Raw genomic sequence first — 16782 nt, 5'->3', positions numbered from 1 at the left:
GTCTGGCAGGGTGGTACGGGGTGATAAGGGAGAGGTTTATTGCTGGACCCGTGGCCCAAAAGGCCTGGTGAGCGATACATAGAGATTTAAAACTGATTCTCTCCCTAGCGGGGAGCCAGTGTAGGCTTTTTATCCCGGACTTGACAGAAGACCTGCGAGGGATTTGCAGTAGCGTCTGGGCAGCACAGTTTTGTATTATTTGTAGTTTGCGCAGGGTAAAGTCAGGTGCTCCCAGATACAGGGCATTCCCGAAGTCCAAACGGGATTGAATGAGGCCCTGTATCACAGTCTGTTTTGCTTTGAACGGTAGCAGAGGGAGAATCTTTCTGATAACTCTAAGGATACCGAAGCAAATGGCAGATAGTCTGGTTGCCTGATGGTCAAATGACAGAGACTTATCTAACCAGATGCCAAGGCTCTTGATGGTGTCCTTAGGTGCCGGTGGAGGGGCCAGACTGCATCGATAGAAGCTGGCACGAGCCGACCCAGTAACATGAGCTCAGTCTTGTCTCCATTGAGTTTGAGACAAGACTTGGTCATCCAGCTTTTGACCTTCTCCAGACAGCCCGCAAGATCCACCCCGGCTGAGGGGCCGCCTTCTTGAGCCAGAGAGACCACCAACTGAGTATCGTCCGCATAGGTAATAATCTTAATCCCATATAGGCGGACGATCTCAGCCAGCGGTCTCATGTAGACGTTAAATAACGTCGGGCTCAGCGATGAGCCCTGCGGGACTCCACAGCCCAGAGGTTTACTGGAGGAAATGGTATTACCTTCATAGACCTGGAAGGCTCTGTTGCTCAGATAAGATTTAAACCAATCCAGAGCTCTGCCAGATATTCCAGTATTCAGGAGACGTTGCAGGAGAATACCGTGATTAACGGTATCAAATGCAGCGCTCAGATCGAGGAGGATGACTGCCACCGATCCTCCTCGATCTAAGATTTTCCTCGATTCCTCCGTGACTGCCAGCAGAACGGTCTCTGTCCAATGTTTGGGTCGAAAACCCGTTTGTGAAGGGTCAAGCAGCTGATTATTTTCAAGAAAAGCTGTTAATTGGCCATTTATGTACTTCTCTAGGATTTTGGCAGCCCAGGGAAGCAGGGAGATCGGGCGAAAATTATTGAAATTCTTAGTGTCCAGATTAGGTTTTTTAACAAGAGCCCGCACCATGGCCTGTTTCCAAGCCACTGGGACAATGCTTGTAGAAATTGAGGTGTTAAGTAGTTTTAGTAAAATAGGGAGAATGGTATGGGTGGCAGAGACCAAGATACGGGGAGGTGCAGGATCACTGGGTGAGCCCGATTTCACCTGCGGCATTAGGGAGGTAAGTAGGTCCACACTCAGCAGGGGAAATTCAACCAGTGAGGATGAGCAATTGCGTTTAACTTCCTGCAAAGGAGGAAGAGATATCTCCTCCAGAGTGATCAGGTCTATGGGCGGGAAAGAGGAGTATATGAGATCAATTTTACAGAAGAAAAAATCCGCCAGGTCCTCACAGCGAAGCTGAGAATTATGATCAGTAGGTGGCGGTGGTGGAAGCTTAGTGAGGCTTTTCACAATCTGATAAATTTCTTTGGAGCTGGAGCCGGCCTCAGCGATTTTATGGTTGTAGTAGCAAGCGGCCCATAGTCATTAATGGTGTTTAAAGCACGGCTTTTTCTTTAATTCATTTAAAAGTGATTTCTCTTGATCTACTGATTTTAGATTTGTTGTTTTGGTCTTATTTTATGCAGATAAATATTCCCTATTTTTCTAAACCTGTGTGGACTCCTTCTACACCCAGTTAATGAGCAATGCATTCCTGGCACCCCCCAAACTCTCCAGTTAGCAGCTGCATCCAAAATTGATCTGCACATTTCCACTTGTCATGTATTGCTTTCAAGTCTCTTTTAATCATTTTAATTTACAAAACGAAACTTGTATTAGATCATTTTCACCACGGTGGATGAACAATTCCCACATGGGTAACAACTTCACCATCTCATGCCACCTTTGCTGAACCAGTACACAACTACCCTCTACTCATCCAGCTAAAGCTGCTGTAAAAAACAATGCCTCACTGCATTTTTACCGTCCCGCTTCACAATGGAATGGCCATCTACCCAGGACTCCTTTTGCTCCAACACAATTAACCTATCAGCTATCAGATACATTACTCCTGATGGGAAAATGGACCCCATATTCACTTTGGCTCCCACTGTCTAATTTTTCTAAAGTTCATCTCTCACCTTCCCGACTCCAACCCTGTCATAACTGCACCAATCCAAAAGGAATGCATGCCAAAATTGCAAGTCTAATAACTTCTTTCTAAAAAAAAGAAAGTACTCTAAAAAAAAAGAAAGAAGCATGTCTTTGGGATTCTTACTCCCGCCATCTCTGATACCCAAAAAGTTTCAAAGAAGAAAAGTGACCTGAAAAGTTTCCAAAACATGCACACACAGATCTCACCTTGTAACAATGTCCCTGCACATCTCAATGGTAATTTTCTATCACTTTTTCTGCCCTTCTCTCTAGACCATTGTTCCAAAATAATTTCCAGAATTTTCCTCCATTGAGCTCCTCCCCCTAATAAAATGTTCCATAAAGGGGCATTGTTGGACTTGGCCCTGCTTGCTGGGTCATCCCAGTGCTTTTTGCCTTCCCCCTAGCCCTTTCGCTGTGATGGAATTGGTGGGTTCAGGATGTTGGACACTTTGGCGCTGGTGAGCAGTGCAAAGTGTGTGTGCTTTCTCCCTTACATAGGCTTACCCTAGGGACCCCCCATGGTAAAAAACATAAAGGCCATGTGTGGTGTGGAATGAAAATAATAAAAGCTGCGCAATGGTGTGTGTGAGTTCATTTTCACCATTGTAACAAATGTCACTTCTAAAATGGACGCCATTGCTGTGTGCTTTGTACTGCCTGCCTGCAGTGGGTTGGCGGTATAGTGTTCGAAGTTACAGGGTGCCCTTCACCTCCCCCACAGTGACAGTTGGGACTGGAACTGCCAGGAGCCTTCTAGAAGGTTCTAGCCCTTTCTGGTAGGTGGGGTGAGGGGGGTATATATAAGGGGGGTGTGCCTCCATGTGCTCAAACTGTGCGTGGACTTTACTTGAGAGGGGACACTCTGCCCGGAGGTACTTCCGCAAGGGCCTGCGTGCTGCCCCTATGCCCATCTGAACCCCTGTACTGTCCACTGGGCTAGTGAGAGACTCTGCTGGAGTGGAGACTGCTGTTCTGGCAGGATGGTCATCATAATGGAAGATGACTGTTCCTAGGACCTGCTGCTTCAGGTCTGTTGAGCTGCCCTCCTGCCAGCTGATCTCGCCCTGCACTAACTGTCTCCTAGTCCCTAGCGCCCTGTGAGCACTATATCTCCAGGGACTATACTTGCCTGCCTCCCGAGTGCCTTGTGAGGGCTGCAGCTCTATTTGATGGGTCCCCAGTGCCTTGGGAGCGCTATATTCGAATGGATTGTGCTTCCCTGCCGCACACCAGTGCCGTGTGTGCACCATTCCCTACACTGCCAGAAGAGGAGCACTGTCTTTTGTCCCGGAAGCGGGTGGTGCTATCTTGCACCTGTTGAGCGCTATATTTTATGACCCTAAGGAGGTGAGGAGCGTGGGCCCAGCAGCGCGTGTTGCCTGGGAGAACTGTGTACTTAAAAAGACGGCGGGAGCCTACCCCGCATTGGTGGTCCTTTGCAGGTGCCCACCCCGCGTTTATGCTTCTACAAATAGCGGGAGCCACTCCGCATGGCTGCGACCCTTGCGGGTGCACACCCCGCATGTATGCGCAGTAGTGGCTAACTGAGTTAAGCGGGTGCCACCCCGCGCTGGTGCCGCGTTGTGGCTTATTTAAATTAAGCGGGTGCCTACCCCGCATTCCAGCCCAATTAGAAACCCAGCGGGTGCCCACCCCGCGGGTTTCTTGCCAATGTAAGCGGAAGCCTACCCAGCGCTTTAAAACTGCCACCATAAATCACCGCCGCTGGCTCGAGTCGGAGGAGAATCAACGGTGCTGGTGAGGTTGCTGTGCTGAAGCCTGGCGTTGCCCAGCAACCAGGATTCCCTAACGCCGCGTGACCGTTGCAAGTAGGATCGCCCAGCAGGACGTCGGCGTCGGGCTGGAAGGTGAGGCCGCGCGCAATGCAGGAAGAGGCTGCTGGCGTCCAAACGGGGCTCCCGTGAGAGTAGGAGAGCTCTGCAGTGCCAGAGGAAGTCCCGGAGTGCAAGGCCATCTGGTCCTGTCCCCTGCCATCCACGGAGACCGGCCCAGTATGTCCAGAGCCTGACCCAGGACTGCTGGTGAGTCGGCTGGCCTGGGGAGGAAAAGCGATGCACCGGACCAGTGCCTGTATGCCTGAGCAGCCCCGCAAGAACAGCGGGCCCCCCCAACGGTGGGTCCACGTTGGTTCTGAAGCCCCGTGGGCCCCCCGCATGAACTGGGCCACTGTGCCCCGGGGGCTACACAGCGATGCTGCAGTGGCGGGTCGCTGCAACGATCGAGGCATTTTTGAGCCTCGAGTCCCAGGAGGGGGCTACAACTGGCCAGTTCTTTGTGGGCCACCTAATATTTGATTTGAGAGTCCCAGATAGGGGCTCCCTTGACGCAGTGGCGTCTAAAACTAACCTGCACCGGGAGAAATTGCTGTTTGGTACATTAGAGTCCCAGATGGGGGCTCCAGTCTACCCCTTGCTGGTTATTTGGTGCAGAGTAGATGCCTCTCCCAGTAATGTCATGAGGCTAAATACCTTATCTTGCCTGTAGTTACTAGCTGTTATACATATATTGCTGGGGTGTTGCAGTTACTGATTAGTATTGTAATGGAGTTGTGCATAAGGGGTCTAATGCTTGTCCACTCATGATGAAGATGCTCTACAAATCTGCATAACATTACATACCCTAGCACGCATGTAATGAACTGCATTGACATTTACAATTAACAGTGCATGGTGAAGGTGTAAGTTATAGGTATTTGAGATAAATGTAACTGGTGAATTTCGGTGGTTTTGTTAATTTAAAAAGGTTTTTTTAACTGATATTTTCACCTAATGTGCACTTTTTAGCCCTTTTTTAGTGGTTTTCCTTATAACCAGAGATAACACCAGAAGTAGCTAATAAAGTTCCAAATGAACAACCCAGCTAAGGGCAACGTTAGCAGACTCTCTTAAATTGGCTGCAAGTGGTGTGTGATTTTTAAAGAAAATCTATGGAGTAAGTCTTTCTTGTGTCACATCCAGTCCACAGTTGGCGTTGCAATGGATAGTAATGCTTTCAAACCCTGGTTTTCACCGTCTTTGTACTATCACAACACAAAGCTAAAATTCAGTCTCAGTTCCTTGTCATGAGACGTGTCGTTATCTAAAAAGAAAAGAGGAAGTAAGTGGTTCATTGAATTTTAAGGAAGCACTGTCAGGAACGAAAACAGCAAACCACTAAGAAGGGACTAACTCTTCAAACCACGATTAGAGAGAAGCAGTGTGGAATGGCGGCAGGAGCTTTCTCTGTGGCTGTGGTTTATTCATTTGCCGCTTGTTGCTGGACCATCGTGTCAGGCAGGGCCACTGCCAAATGTGAGATCTACGAGTGGGAACTGCTGGGATCCCCTGGAGTGCTTGCCATGACCTGCTTTGGATTTCCCTTGGAGGGGTTCAGGGTCTTCAGCAAATGCAGCACAGTGAGGAACATGGAGGTGGATCTAAGAGAGGTTCCAATGGATGTGGACACCCTCTGCCTGGTGTTACGAGTACCAACCATCCCTAAAGACTCCTTCTCTGGGTACTGGAACCTGACCCGACTCTATTTGTATGGATCGTTTCATGTTTCCGCAAGAGCCTTCAATGGTGCTGCCAACCTGAGACATCTGGGAATCAATGGAGAATATATTTGGGGTGTTCTAACCGTAGACATGGATGATCAGGTGTTCGGCGGATTGGAGAACCTAACTCGATTGGACCTCAGAAATGTGGTCATTTTTAAAGCTTTGCAACAAAATCTTTTTAAACCCTTACATAGAATACAAGTGATAGCCTTATCTGAGAATGAGGTTCATAGGCTGTACAGCCTGACCACTATGCTTCAGTCCCTGGCTTCTCTGAGGACCCTGGAAATCAAGAGGAATGGCATTGTTGCAGCTCTGGAGGTGGATTGCATTAGCACAAGCATCCTCATGAAGAGCTCAGTTTTCTCTCCAAGGATTTCCACCCTCGATTTGACAAGCAATGAGCTACAAAGTGTGGAGAAAAATGCATTTTGCAACTTCCCACATCTTACTGTCCTCAAGGTAGACGCGACTGGTCTCAAGGTCATTGAGCTTCTCGAGTCTGGAATAAAGAGCATTGAAATGCTGTCCCTAAATGCCATGAAAAATCCGGACTATCTGAAGATTAAAGATGTCTGCACTGTGGTGTCTCGGCTGGGGGTGAGGAACTTGACAGTCGCTCAAAACTTTATTTCAAGACTTCCCACTGAGAGCTTTGAAGGATGCTCCATGCTGTTGTCTCTTAACATGTCTGGCAACCTCCTTAGAGGGTTCACAAATGATATGGCAAAGAAACTGCCACACCTTCGGTCCCTTGTTCTGTCTCTAAACAAGATAAAAAGCCTAGACCTGTGTGATCCTGGGACCCCCAATGTTCTGTCCAACCTCACACACCTAGATCTGTCTTTCAACCGCATCACCAATATTGGCTCTGGGTGGCTCTTCTGCCTATGTAATCTGGAGACACTGGATCTCAGTAGTAATTACCTTGTGTCCCTGGAGAAGGACGCCTTTGTTGGTCTCATCAGGCTGCAATCTCTGCAGCTGGACAACAATAAACTCTTTCTGCTTGAGAGCTTCTATTTTGATCACTTGAGTAGAATCAGGGTGCTGGGCCTCAGGGGAAATTTATTGAAGAAGGACAATAGTTCCCTGATCGCACTCAGCCAGCTTCAGGAGCTATCCATCACGTTTGAGACTCATGGGAAATTCGAAATCAAACAGAAGGAACTCACTACTCTCACCTTGGAAGCAAAGTCTGCAATAACTCTGAAATGCACAAATAACTGCAGTTTACTTGTTTTCCTTAACATTAGTGCTCCAGAGATTTATATTGACTTGTGCAAACACCCGCCCTTCAAATTCGTGAAAGAACTTCACCTCCATGAAAACCACATGGTGCAATGTCTACCACTTGGGACCAAGGAGACTGAACTCTTGGGGCTGCCATCTTTTACTAAAGTTGAACACTTGTACTACAGTTCATCTACACATATGCCTAGCTATCAATTCTTCAGCCCCCTGAATAACAGCCTTCAGCATCTTCACAATTTACGTCATCTCCATCTAAGAAATCTAAAGTTAGACCTAGAAAATGGCTTCCTGACTCCAGAGCAGCTGTTCTGGAACCTGACCCACCTCAGATCCCTGATCCTGGAGGATTCTGGGATAGAGCACTTTACAGCCACCATGTTTATAGACCTTATCTTTTTGGAGCTCTTAATCTTCAAGTCCCAACCTGTGAAAACCCTACAGGAGGGTCTGCTCGACCACATGGAAAGCCTGCGCTACATCTACCTAAAGTATGTACCGCTGGATTGCTTGTGTGATCAAGCCTGGATCAGAAGATGGGTGACCACCCACCCCCAAGTGAGAGTGCCACTGCTGGGAATTCAGACATGTTCTATTGGACCACAGAAGCTGAATTTCCTGAATTTCCTGGAGAAAGACTGCAGCTTGCTGATAGGTTACCCACTCTTCATTGGGACTTTCTCCTTTAACATGTTGTTCCTGATCACGGCCCTTCTGTATCACAAGGTGCGCTGGTACCTCCTGTATCTCTTCTACATGCTCAGGACCTGGTGGAACTATCGTGGGAGACGCGACAGGAAGAGGCAATATGACTTTGATGCCTTTGTCTCTTACAGCAGCTGTGATGAGGCTTGGGTTGTCCGTGAGTTTCTGCCCAACTTGGAAGAGACGGGACCCCCGTTCTTCAAAGTGTGTCTGCATGGAAGGGACTTCGAGGTGGGAAAAGACATCTTGGATAACATCATGGACAGCATTTATAGGAGCCGCTGGGTGGTGTGTCTGATCAGCCGCCATTACCTGCGCAGCCACTGGTGCTCCTTGGAAGTACAGATGGCCACATACCGCCTTCTGGCAGAGAGGAAGGATTCCTTGGTGATGGTGTTCCTGGAGAAAGTGTCCACGAGGAGCCTCTCCCGCTACCACCAACTGGCCAAACTGGTGAAGAAGAAAACCTACCTGGAGTGGGAAGAGGACCTGGGCCAGCAGCCTCTGTTCTGGGCCCGACTACGTAAAGCCATTGGAGGGGATGGAGTTGAGCAACAGGACATCATAGTCAAATGAGACAAACTGTTCAAGACTCACCGCAGATGATAGAGGAAGGCCATCCCCCAGAGGAGGCATGGGGAAGAGGGACCGGCTTGTTAGAAAAGGATGGGAATCATAGCCCAGCACACAAAAAAAAGTAGAGAGACCCTGCCTCACTTGAGAAGATACATAGAGAAGATAGAAGGCTGAGCTCACTAGGAAAGAACATTGATATAGCAAATCATGAAGAACACAATTTTGATAACTCTTTTTGCATCCTGACTACTTCCTCACTGTACTTCAGCAATTAAAACCATGCACTAAGCAAACGTTTGGCAGTGGTATATGTTTATTAATGGGCATTTTGAGTATAATGAATTTAAAAGGCATACTCACTGCTCTCACTGTTGTGGACCGCTGAGGATCAAGTAATTTACCGCCTCTGATCTGGCAAAAGAGGATCTGATTCTGTAGATAAAAGGTCACCTGGTACTTAAGTACTCAGTGTTCCACGTTAACACATCCTTAACCCCTTCCATGCTGTGTCCAAGCAGCGGTGGATGAAAAATGGATGAGAATATCAAAAACAACTTAAGCCAAGGAGAGTGGTGGTGCTGCTGACCACTGATTATCCCTCTTTAACTCCCCTCTCATGTTTTCTTCCTTCCCCTATGGTGCGATGGCTCTTGAGAAGATCACAACGTATCTGGTGAGTACCAGAGGATGGAGGATGCTGGTGTTGGAGTGGTTGGAATGGAGCTGGTCTGTTGTCTTCACAGGTTGGGGCCAAGCCTTGTAGCATCTATCAATGTCCAGATGTACATTATTGATCCTGTGATTAGTAACTGAGTATCACGAGTGGAGAATGCACTCTTATCACACTCATACACTCAATGCGTTAAGCTACTGCGTCAGGGCTCTTCTTACGCAATCTTGAAACCAGGCACCATTTGCGGATTCTCATGTTGTTTTACCTAGGAGACATAAAAACCCTAGACTGCCAGATCCCAAATGAAAGGCAGGGATACAAGAGATAACTGGTGAACTATTACTGAGTGTTGAAGGAGTCAGAGGGAGGGCAGTGAGAGCAAGTTGAGGAAAGAATGGAGATAAGGACAGCAGGAATGTAGAGTAAGAGTGATGGCATAGAGATATGTAAAGAAGTGGAGATAGGGGGAAAGGACTGCAGAGGTAAAGAGTAAGGGAGATAGTAGCGACGTATAAAATGATAATTGTAGAGAAGCATGTAAGGTGGTGGAGATAGGAAATAAGGACAGTGGAGGTACATAGTAAGGTTAATAGTAGACATATACATAAAGACGTGGAAATAGCAGAAATGGAAAAGGAGAGCTGAGGTAGAGAGTAAGGATAATGGTAGAGAGGTATGTAATGAAGTGGAGGTAGGAATTAGGGGCATCAGAGACGGAGAGTAAGGGTGATAGTAGAAAGGTGCCTAACGTAGTGGAGATAGCGGAAAAGGACAGTGGAGGTAGAGCGCAAAGATGATACTAGAGAGGTGCGTAATGTAGTGGAGATAGGGGAAAAGGACAGTGGAGGTACAGCGCAAAGATGATACTAGAGAGGTGCGTAATGTAGTGGAGATAGTGGAAAAGGACAGTGGAGGTAGAGCGCAAAGATGATACTAGAGAGGTGCGTAATGTAGTGCAGATAGGGGATATGGACAGTGGAGGTAGAGAGTAAAGGTGATAGTAGAGCCGTACAAAATATAGTGGAATGGGAGATAAGAACAGCCGAGGTAGAGAGTAAGAGTGATAGTAGAGAGATATGTAATGTAGCGGAGATAGGGGTAAAGGTGAGTGGAGGTACAGAGTAAGGGTGATAGTAGGGAGGTACGTAATCTAGTGGAGATGGGAGATGAGGGCAGTGGAGGTAGAGAATTTATTCATTTATTTATTTATTTATTTATGCGATTTTATATAGCGCGAACTTTACCCGAAGGTGTCAGAGCGCTTTACATAAGAACCAGTTGCCAAATATAAGGACTTAGGATTACATGCGTTACATAAAGGAAGCAAACAGGAAAAAATTGCAAATGTACAAGATGTAAAGTCACACAAGGAGGAGATACCACTGGATATACTCTAAGAGTCACATAGGAATGGTAGAGAGCACAGCGGACTACTGAATATACTAGTGATTAGAGTTATCTCTATATACATAGGGAAGGGATATGACTGGATATACTCTAAGAGTCACATAGGAATGGTAGATAGTACAAAGGTCTACTGCATATACTAGTGATTAGAGTTATCTCTATATACATAGGGAAGGGATACACATGGATATACTCTAAGAGTCACATAGGAATGGTAGAGAGCACAGCGGACTACTGCATATACTAGTGATTAGAGTTATCTCTATATAAATAGGGAAGGGATATGACTGGATATACTCTAAGAGTCACATAGGAATGGTAGAGAGCACAACGGTCTACTGCATATACTAGTGATTAGAGTTATCTCTATATACAGAAAAGCAGAGTTTCATTAAGTGGGGTTGTAGGGGGGATGCAGTCGGAGGGGGGATGCAGTCACAGCACCAGGGGAGGGCCAGAGAGGGGCAGGAAAGTGAGACAAACGAGAGAGGGAAGCAGATAGTAACGATTAAGACAGCGAGGAGTGTGTCAGAGGCAACAGGAGAGACAATAGAAAGGTCTCTAGGACTAAGAGGGGAGAGGTCAGAGAACGCTAAAATGGTGGAGGAGAGAAGTAGCAGAAGAAGCGAGTCATAAAAAGAAAAGAAAATGGTGGGGAGCGCAAAGGTCCAAATGCGAAAGTCCAGGAAGAGGGCTGCCATAGCCAGGAAGTCCGGGGGGAGAAAGGCAGTCCGCAGCAAAGTCACAGCCCCATCGTCCATGAGGAGCTGGGGCTGAGGAGTTCGATCTGGAGACCAGGGATCAGGGAAGGAAGACCTCAGACGCCAAGGCAGCTGTTCGCAGAACGGGAGGCAACAAAGTCAGAAACAAAGTATAAAGGGAAGGAGGAGGGGGCCTCTCACCAGAGCGATCAACAGAGTTTCATGTTGGAAGAAAGTTGCCCCAGTGGAAGGCTGTGCATCTTCCTTGGAGCTTCGTGTAGTGGCGCCTCCTCTCCCTCGCCTGCTCCAGACGCAGGCGGCATCTCCGGGGTCGGAAGGGGGCGAGTCCCCTGGCCCGGAGCTCCATTGCTGCTGTTCTGGTCTCGGACCCCCGCCGGCCAGTGCCCCTGGTGCCGTCGGAGGGTACTCTTCGTCCGGGCTGTTGCAAGAACCTTTCCCACGAGGTCCGGCCTGCTGCCCTCCCGATTGCCCCCGCTGCCCCCTCGCACCTTGGAGCACGGATTCCAGGCAGGCAGGATCCCGCGGCAGCTCTGTTTGTTTGCAGAGCAGCCGGAAGAAGAAAGTTAAACAAGGGGAACGACCCCGGGCTCACTCTTGTTTTCGGCATCTTTCTTCCCTTGTTTTGTAACAACAGACGGGCCTGGTGGTCCCCGGGGTAGAATGGCATTTTTCTACAGCGCTCTCTACAGCGCAGCCAGGACTCACCTTTCTCGGCAGGGGCTGCATGGTGACCTGCTCAATGTTGCCTCCATACTGAGCGCGGTTGGAGCCATCACCTCTGCAACCGTCTCTGATGTGCTCACTCTCCACGAGTGCATCCGTGGGGGGGGGGGGCACTGCCTCTCCTGCAGCTGGCTGTTCATGGTGCTCTGTCTCCGAATCGCTTGCCGTGCGGGATCGCAGTGCAGCCCGCACCAGCTCCCGCTCTAGTACGAGTACGGGTACGGGTACGAGTGGGCTGAGTCGCTTCTCACGTCTCTTAAGATGCTCGCATTTTGGCCCGGCCAGAGTTTGTATTGGCTCCAGGGTGGCTTACAAATGGCCGCCGTGCTCATCCTAGGACCCGCGCCAGCCTCCTCTACCAATATATAGAATAAGGGTGATAGTAGAGAGGTGCCTAATGTAGAGCAGATAGGGGTGAAGGACAGTGGAGCCAGAGAGAAGGTGTGATAGAGAAATACGTAATATAGTGGAGATGGGAGATGCGGGCAGTGGAGGTAGAGAGTATTGTAGGGGAGATAGTAATTAGGGGCATCAGAGATAGAGTGTAAGGGTGATATTAGAAAGGTGCATTACATAGTGGACACAGGGGAAAAGGACAGTGGAGGTAGAGAGCAAAGATGATACTAGAAAGGTGCAAAACAAAGTGGAGATTAGAAATAAAATCAGCAGAGGTAGAGAGTAAGGGTGATAGTAGAGAGGTGCGTAATATAGAGGAGTTTGGAGATGAGGACAGTGGATGTAGAGAGTAAAGTAAGGGTAATAATAGATAGGTATGTAATATAGTGGAGATAGTAATTAGGGGCATCAGAGGTAGAGAGTAAGGGTGATAGTAAAAAGGTGCATAATATAGTGGAGATGGGATATGAGGGCAGTGGAGGTAGAGAGTAAGGGTGATAGTAGAGAGGTGCGTAATATAGAGGAGTTTGGAGATGAGGACAGTGGATGTAGAGAGTAAAGTAAGGGTAATAATAGATAGGTATGTAATATAGTGGAGATAGTAATTAGGGGCATCAGAGGTAGAGAGTAAGGGTGATAGTAAAAAGGTGCATAATATAGTGGAGATGGGATATGAGGGCAGTGGAGGTAGAGAGAAAGGGTGATAGTAGAGAGGTACGTAACTACGTAATGTAATAGAGATAGGAGATAAGGACAGAGGGCCATATTATCAAGCAAGGGCGATACATTATCGCCGCTTTTATTGGCAGGAAACTGCCGCTAAAGCGGCGATAATGGGCTTGATAATATGCCCTTGTGAATTCCCATAGAAGCCCAGGTTCACACCAGAACCTGGGCTTCTATGGGAATTCACAAGGGCATATTATCAAGCCCATTATCGCCGCTTTAGCGGCAGTTTCCTGCTGATAAAAACGGCGATAATGTATCGCCCTTGCTTGATAATATGGCCCAGAGAAAGTAGAGAGTAAGTGTGATAGTGGCAAATTAAGTAATGTAGTGTAGATAGGGGATAACGACACTCATGTACAGTGGTCTGAAGAGACTCCCAGGTGGCAGGCACCCCTACAAAATCCAGCCAAGAATAATGCACAGAGTAGTAAAAGGTCCTTTATACACTTACAGGTGATTAACAATACTGGATACGGTTTCAGGTTGCCTTTTCAAGTTGGCCTTTGGGCAGGTTACTTTGCATTTGTTCAGGATCAGCATGTGTTGGATGTAGTAGTCATGATCCGTTCCTTTTTCTTTCATTAGATCTTCAAAATCTCTATGTTCCATCAGGCATCACTGCCTAGACTTCCTCAGGTCTTAGTAATAATAATTCTAAAAATAATTCTCACAAATGTCTTCGATCTCACCACAGTAACCACAGTACAAAACAAGCATTGGCATAGCCCGTAGGTCTCGCTTTTGGGCCCTTATAAGTATTTACTTATGCTGCACAATATACTTGGTGCAACAACATCAACTGTTGCATGGCTAAATAATCAATCAATCAATCAAGGCATTTATAGAGCGCACTACTCACCCAGAGGGTCTCAAGGCGCTTGGGGGGGGTGGGGTGCCGCACTTATAAGGTACAAGGTTTAGCCATGCAACAGCTGATTAGCATTGTAAATGACAATGTGTTTTTTTTATGTGTTTTGGTTTGGAGTAAAGTGGATGTATGAAGTGTGGAGTGGAATTATGAGGGTTGTATTGGAATTGTTAGTTGTGGAATTGTGTGCAGTGTAATTGTGTAGTATAGAGTATATTTGTGTAGTGGATTTATGTGGCAGGGTGAATAAATAAATAGAGATGAGAGCTGCACAGAATAGATAGAAAGGATGGAAGATAGAGAGGGATAGGTAGTGTAAGCAGGAAGTGGTGAATGAACTCGAGACAGAGGAGCAGAAAGTGCGTGTGAAAAAGCGAGAAAGAAGGGGAGAGCAGGCCACCGACACTAAAAGAGGGATGACTTGTGTACGGAGAAGGCACCGTAAGCATTTCCTAAAAGAAACAAGCATTTAATAAATGAAATAACAGAAGAAAAACATTGCAGTCCTCTAAATCAAGACACTACTAGCAGTTGCAGACAAACAAAACGTACAAGAGCAAACCAGAAACCAAACTATAGAATTCCAAAACACTGCATGAATTCACTTGCTTTCTACATAGCCTCTTCCACCCACAATGTTGTGTTCCTACCCTTACTAAATGCCTGGCAGCATCATTTGAGAGACTCAGCCTTGCTCATGACACCCCCTGAAACTATACTGCTTGCTACCTCCACACAGACTAATGTGAAGCAGACATCTAAACAGCAACAAACAGAAGAATCATGGATGCAAACGCTTGGCTGGATAATAACCATGAGGAACTGTTCTTAGTACAAAACATTATACCACGTTTTAAATTGTTGTTCCATTAAAGAATATTAAGACAGGTATGCAAATCAATATTGTTTCCAAGCCGGAAAGGACAACCCAGCCCGATATCAGTATAAACTTGAATCCTCCATATAAAGGCATAAAGAAGCAGGAACAAAGAAAATAAAGCAATGGGATATAATCAATTCCACCTTATCTTTTCTTTTATTCAAGTAGCCTGCCCAAGTTGCAAAGGTATTCTGAGACATGGCCCCCACAGGCAGTGAAAACACTCCTCATCAATGTGGCACACAAAAGCAAACATTTCTAACAGTTCACTATGTCTCTCACTATCCTCTTTGAATCTACTGCACATGGCCACCCAGACAGGGAAGGAATTCCCTTATAGCACTCTTAACATTAATCACAACATGTGAACATTCAGCTTGATTTGATACTGCAGGCCTCTGCTGGAGCATGAGTTGTTTAGTTATTTCTGCTGCTTTTTGTTGACAGAAACCCACAAGCCAGTTCAAATGACGCTAAGGAGCTGGCACAACGTGTAAGACAACGAAACAGGCTGCAGAGCTAATAGGACCATAACCTGCAGAAAGCATCAAGAGAAGAGGTTAACTGTGAGTAAAGCAGGGGTTGTGTGCATCTGCCTCCTCTAGCAAAGCGACAGGAAGGCACTAGGAAGTGAAAGAAACTGTCCTACGATGGCGCTCCTCGTTCTGGCCATTAGAACAAGCCTATATTGTCAAAACTAGCTGTAACTACTGCAGATACGGATCACTCAAACACCACAACGCTACTGATGGAGCGAGGGTAGAAACAACATTTTGTATGCGCCTCGTAAAGTCACATTTCCATAACAATAACGTGAACTAACTGAATGATGTGTGGAAAACTTACCAACCTAGAATAAAATTGCACCTACACAAGTACACGTGGGAAACTAATTTTGCTTATGTTTGCAAATCATAATTAACTAATTTTGTGATCTTGTCATGTCTCAAACTAATGAGCAGCTATTTAAATAATCGAATGCAGCATAAATGTGCTTCTGTTTACGTATTTGTGGCTAAAACTCGGACATACGTGAGTATAAAAGGCATCAGTGTGGCTTTCTATTGCTAGGTAACAACTAACAGAGATACCTTAGTAAAAGTGGAGGTAAACAGAATGGGCTTTTATTCAATAATTAACAGTTATTTGTGTTTGTTTCTATGATAGTTCCCGTATGGGCCTCTGAGGCCTTCTGAAATATGACTGCCGTCTGAGGCCTGGTCACTGAAGGGCAGTGCGCCTGCGTCGAGTTTGCGAGATGCTGTAATCAAGAATGAATGGACTGTACATGAACTGACTAGTTCAAGGACAGAGGCCTCACAAGCCGCTGAATGACTGCCAACAAAATGGAAGTCCGTGTGGGAACGTGGGAAAATGTGATAGAATTATAATCTTAAGGACATGGATGAGCTAAACTTTTGGGAAACTGGTTGATTTCATTTTTTGATGACCACACGGAAGTTGGATGAATAAAATAAAGACATTTTGCTCTTCCACCCATTGGGAGAGCCAATCAGGACTTTGCCGGACCCCAAATGATATAAAATGTAGATAGTTTAGTTAGTGAAAAAGGGTATAAAAGAGCTTGTTTGGAGGAATGAAAAAACTTGCTTTTCCGATTTCATCTTTATATCCTGACATGCTGCCGTAATGCTGATTGAACTCTGATATGTAAGAAACTCTGTCTATTTTCTTTATAATTTGGATTTAGCCTGAATGGGAACGGAGTCTTTAGGTGAGGCTGATAGGAAGACAGGAAGGTGAGCCTGGGAACTATTATGTCTTTTGCTAATACTAATGTCCTTTACATTTTAATAAATGTCGTATTTTTCTGAATTTTCATTTAAGAAATAAATGTTTTGAAATTTTACTTTAAATAAAGTTTGAACGTAGTTTTACTAAATGTGTGAAATAAAATAAAGCCATGACGAAGAATTTCTGCTAAATGAAAATTAGATAAATGAAGAATTAAGCTGGTCTTGTTCACTCTTAGCCTAATTTTTACTAGCAGATCCACCGACCAACCAGAATGGTGGTGTGTCTGAA

General features: G+C 46.3%; 1 protein-coding gene and 1 long non-coding RNA gene across 2 annotated transcripts; both read left to right on the top strand.

Moving 5' to 3' along the window:
* Positions 1-5452: 5452 nt before the first annotated feature.
* LOC144752920 (toll-like receptor 12) lies at positions 5453-8615 on the top strand. Its single transcript, XM_078640742.1, has one exon. The coding sequence runs from the start codon at positions 5471-5473 to the stop codon at positions 8336-8338; it is 2868 nt and encodes a 955-aa protein (XP_078496868.1). The 5' UTR covers positions 5453-5470; the 3' UTR covers positions 8339-8615.
* Positions 8616-8883: 268 nt separating this feature from the next.
* Positions 8884-16478, top strand: LOC144752919 (uncharacterized). Its single transcript, XR_013594141.1, has 3 exons — positions 8884-9011; positions 15184-15302; positions 15904-16478. It is a non-coding gene; the product is annotated as an uncharacterized LOC144752919 (long non-coding RNA).
* The last annotated feature ends 304 nt before the right edge of the window (positions 16479-16782 follow it).

The sequence above is a fragment of the Lissotriton helveticus genome, chromosome 5_1 (genome assembly GCF_964261635.1).
Source record: "Lissotriton helveticus chromosome 5_1, aLisHel1.1, whole genome shotgun sequence".
Classification (NCBI taxonomy): domain Eukaryota; kingdom Metazoa; phylum Chordata; class Amphibia; order Caudata; family Salamandridae; genus Lissotriton; species Lissotriton helveticus.
Note: the sequence above shows the minus strand (reverse complement) of the source record. Positions and strands in the feature narration are given on the sequence as shown.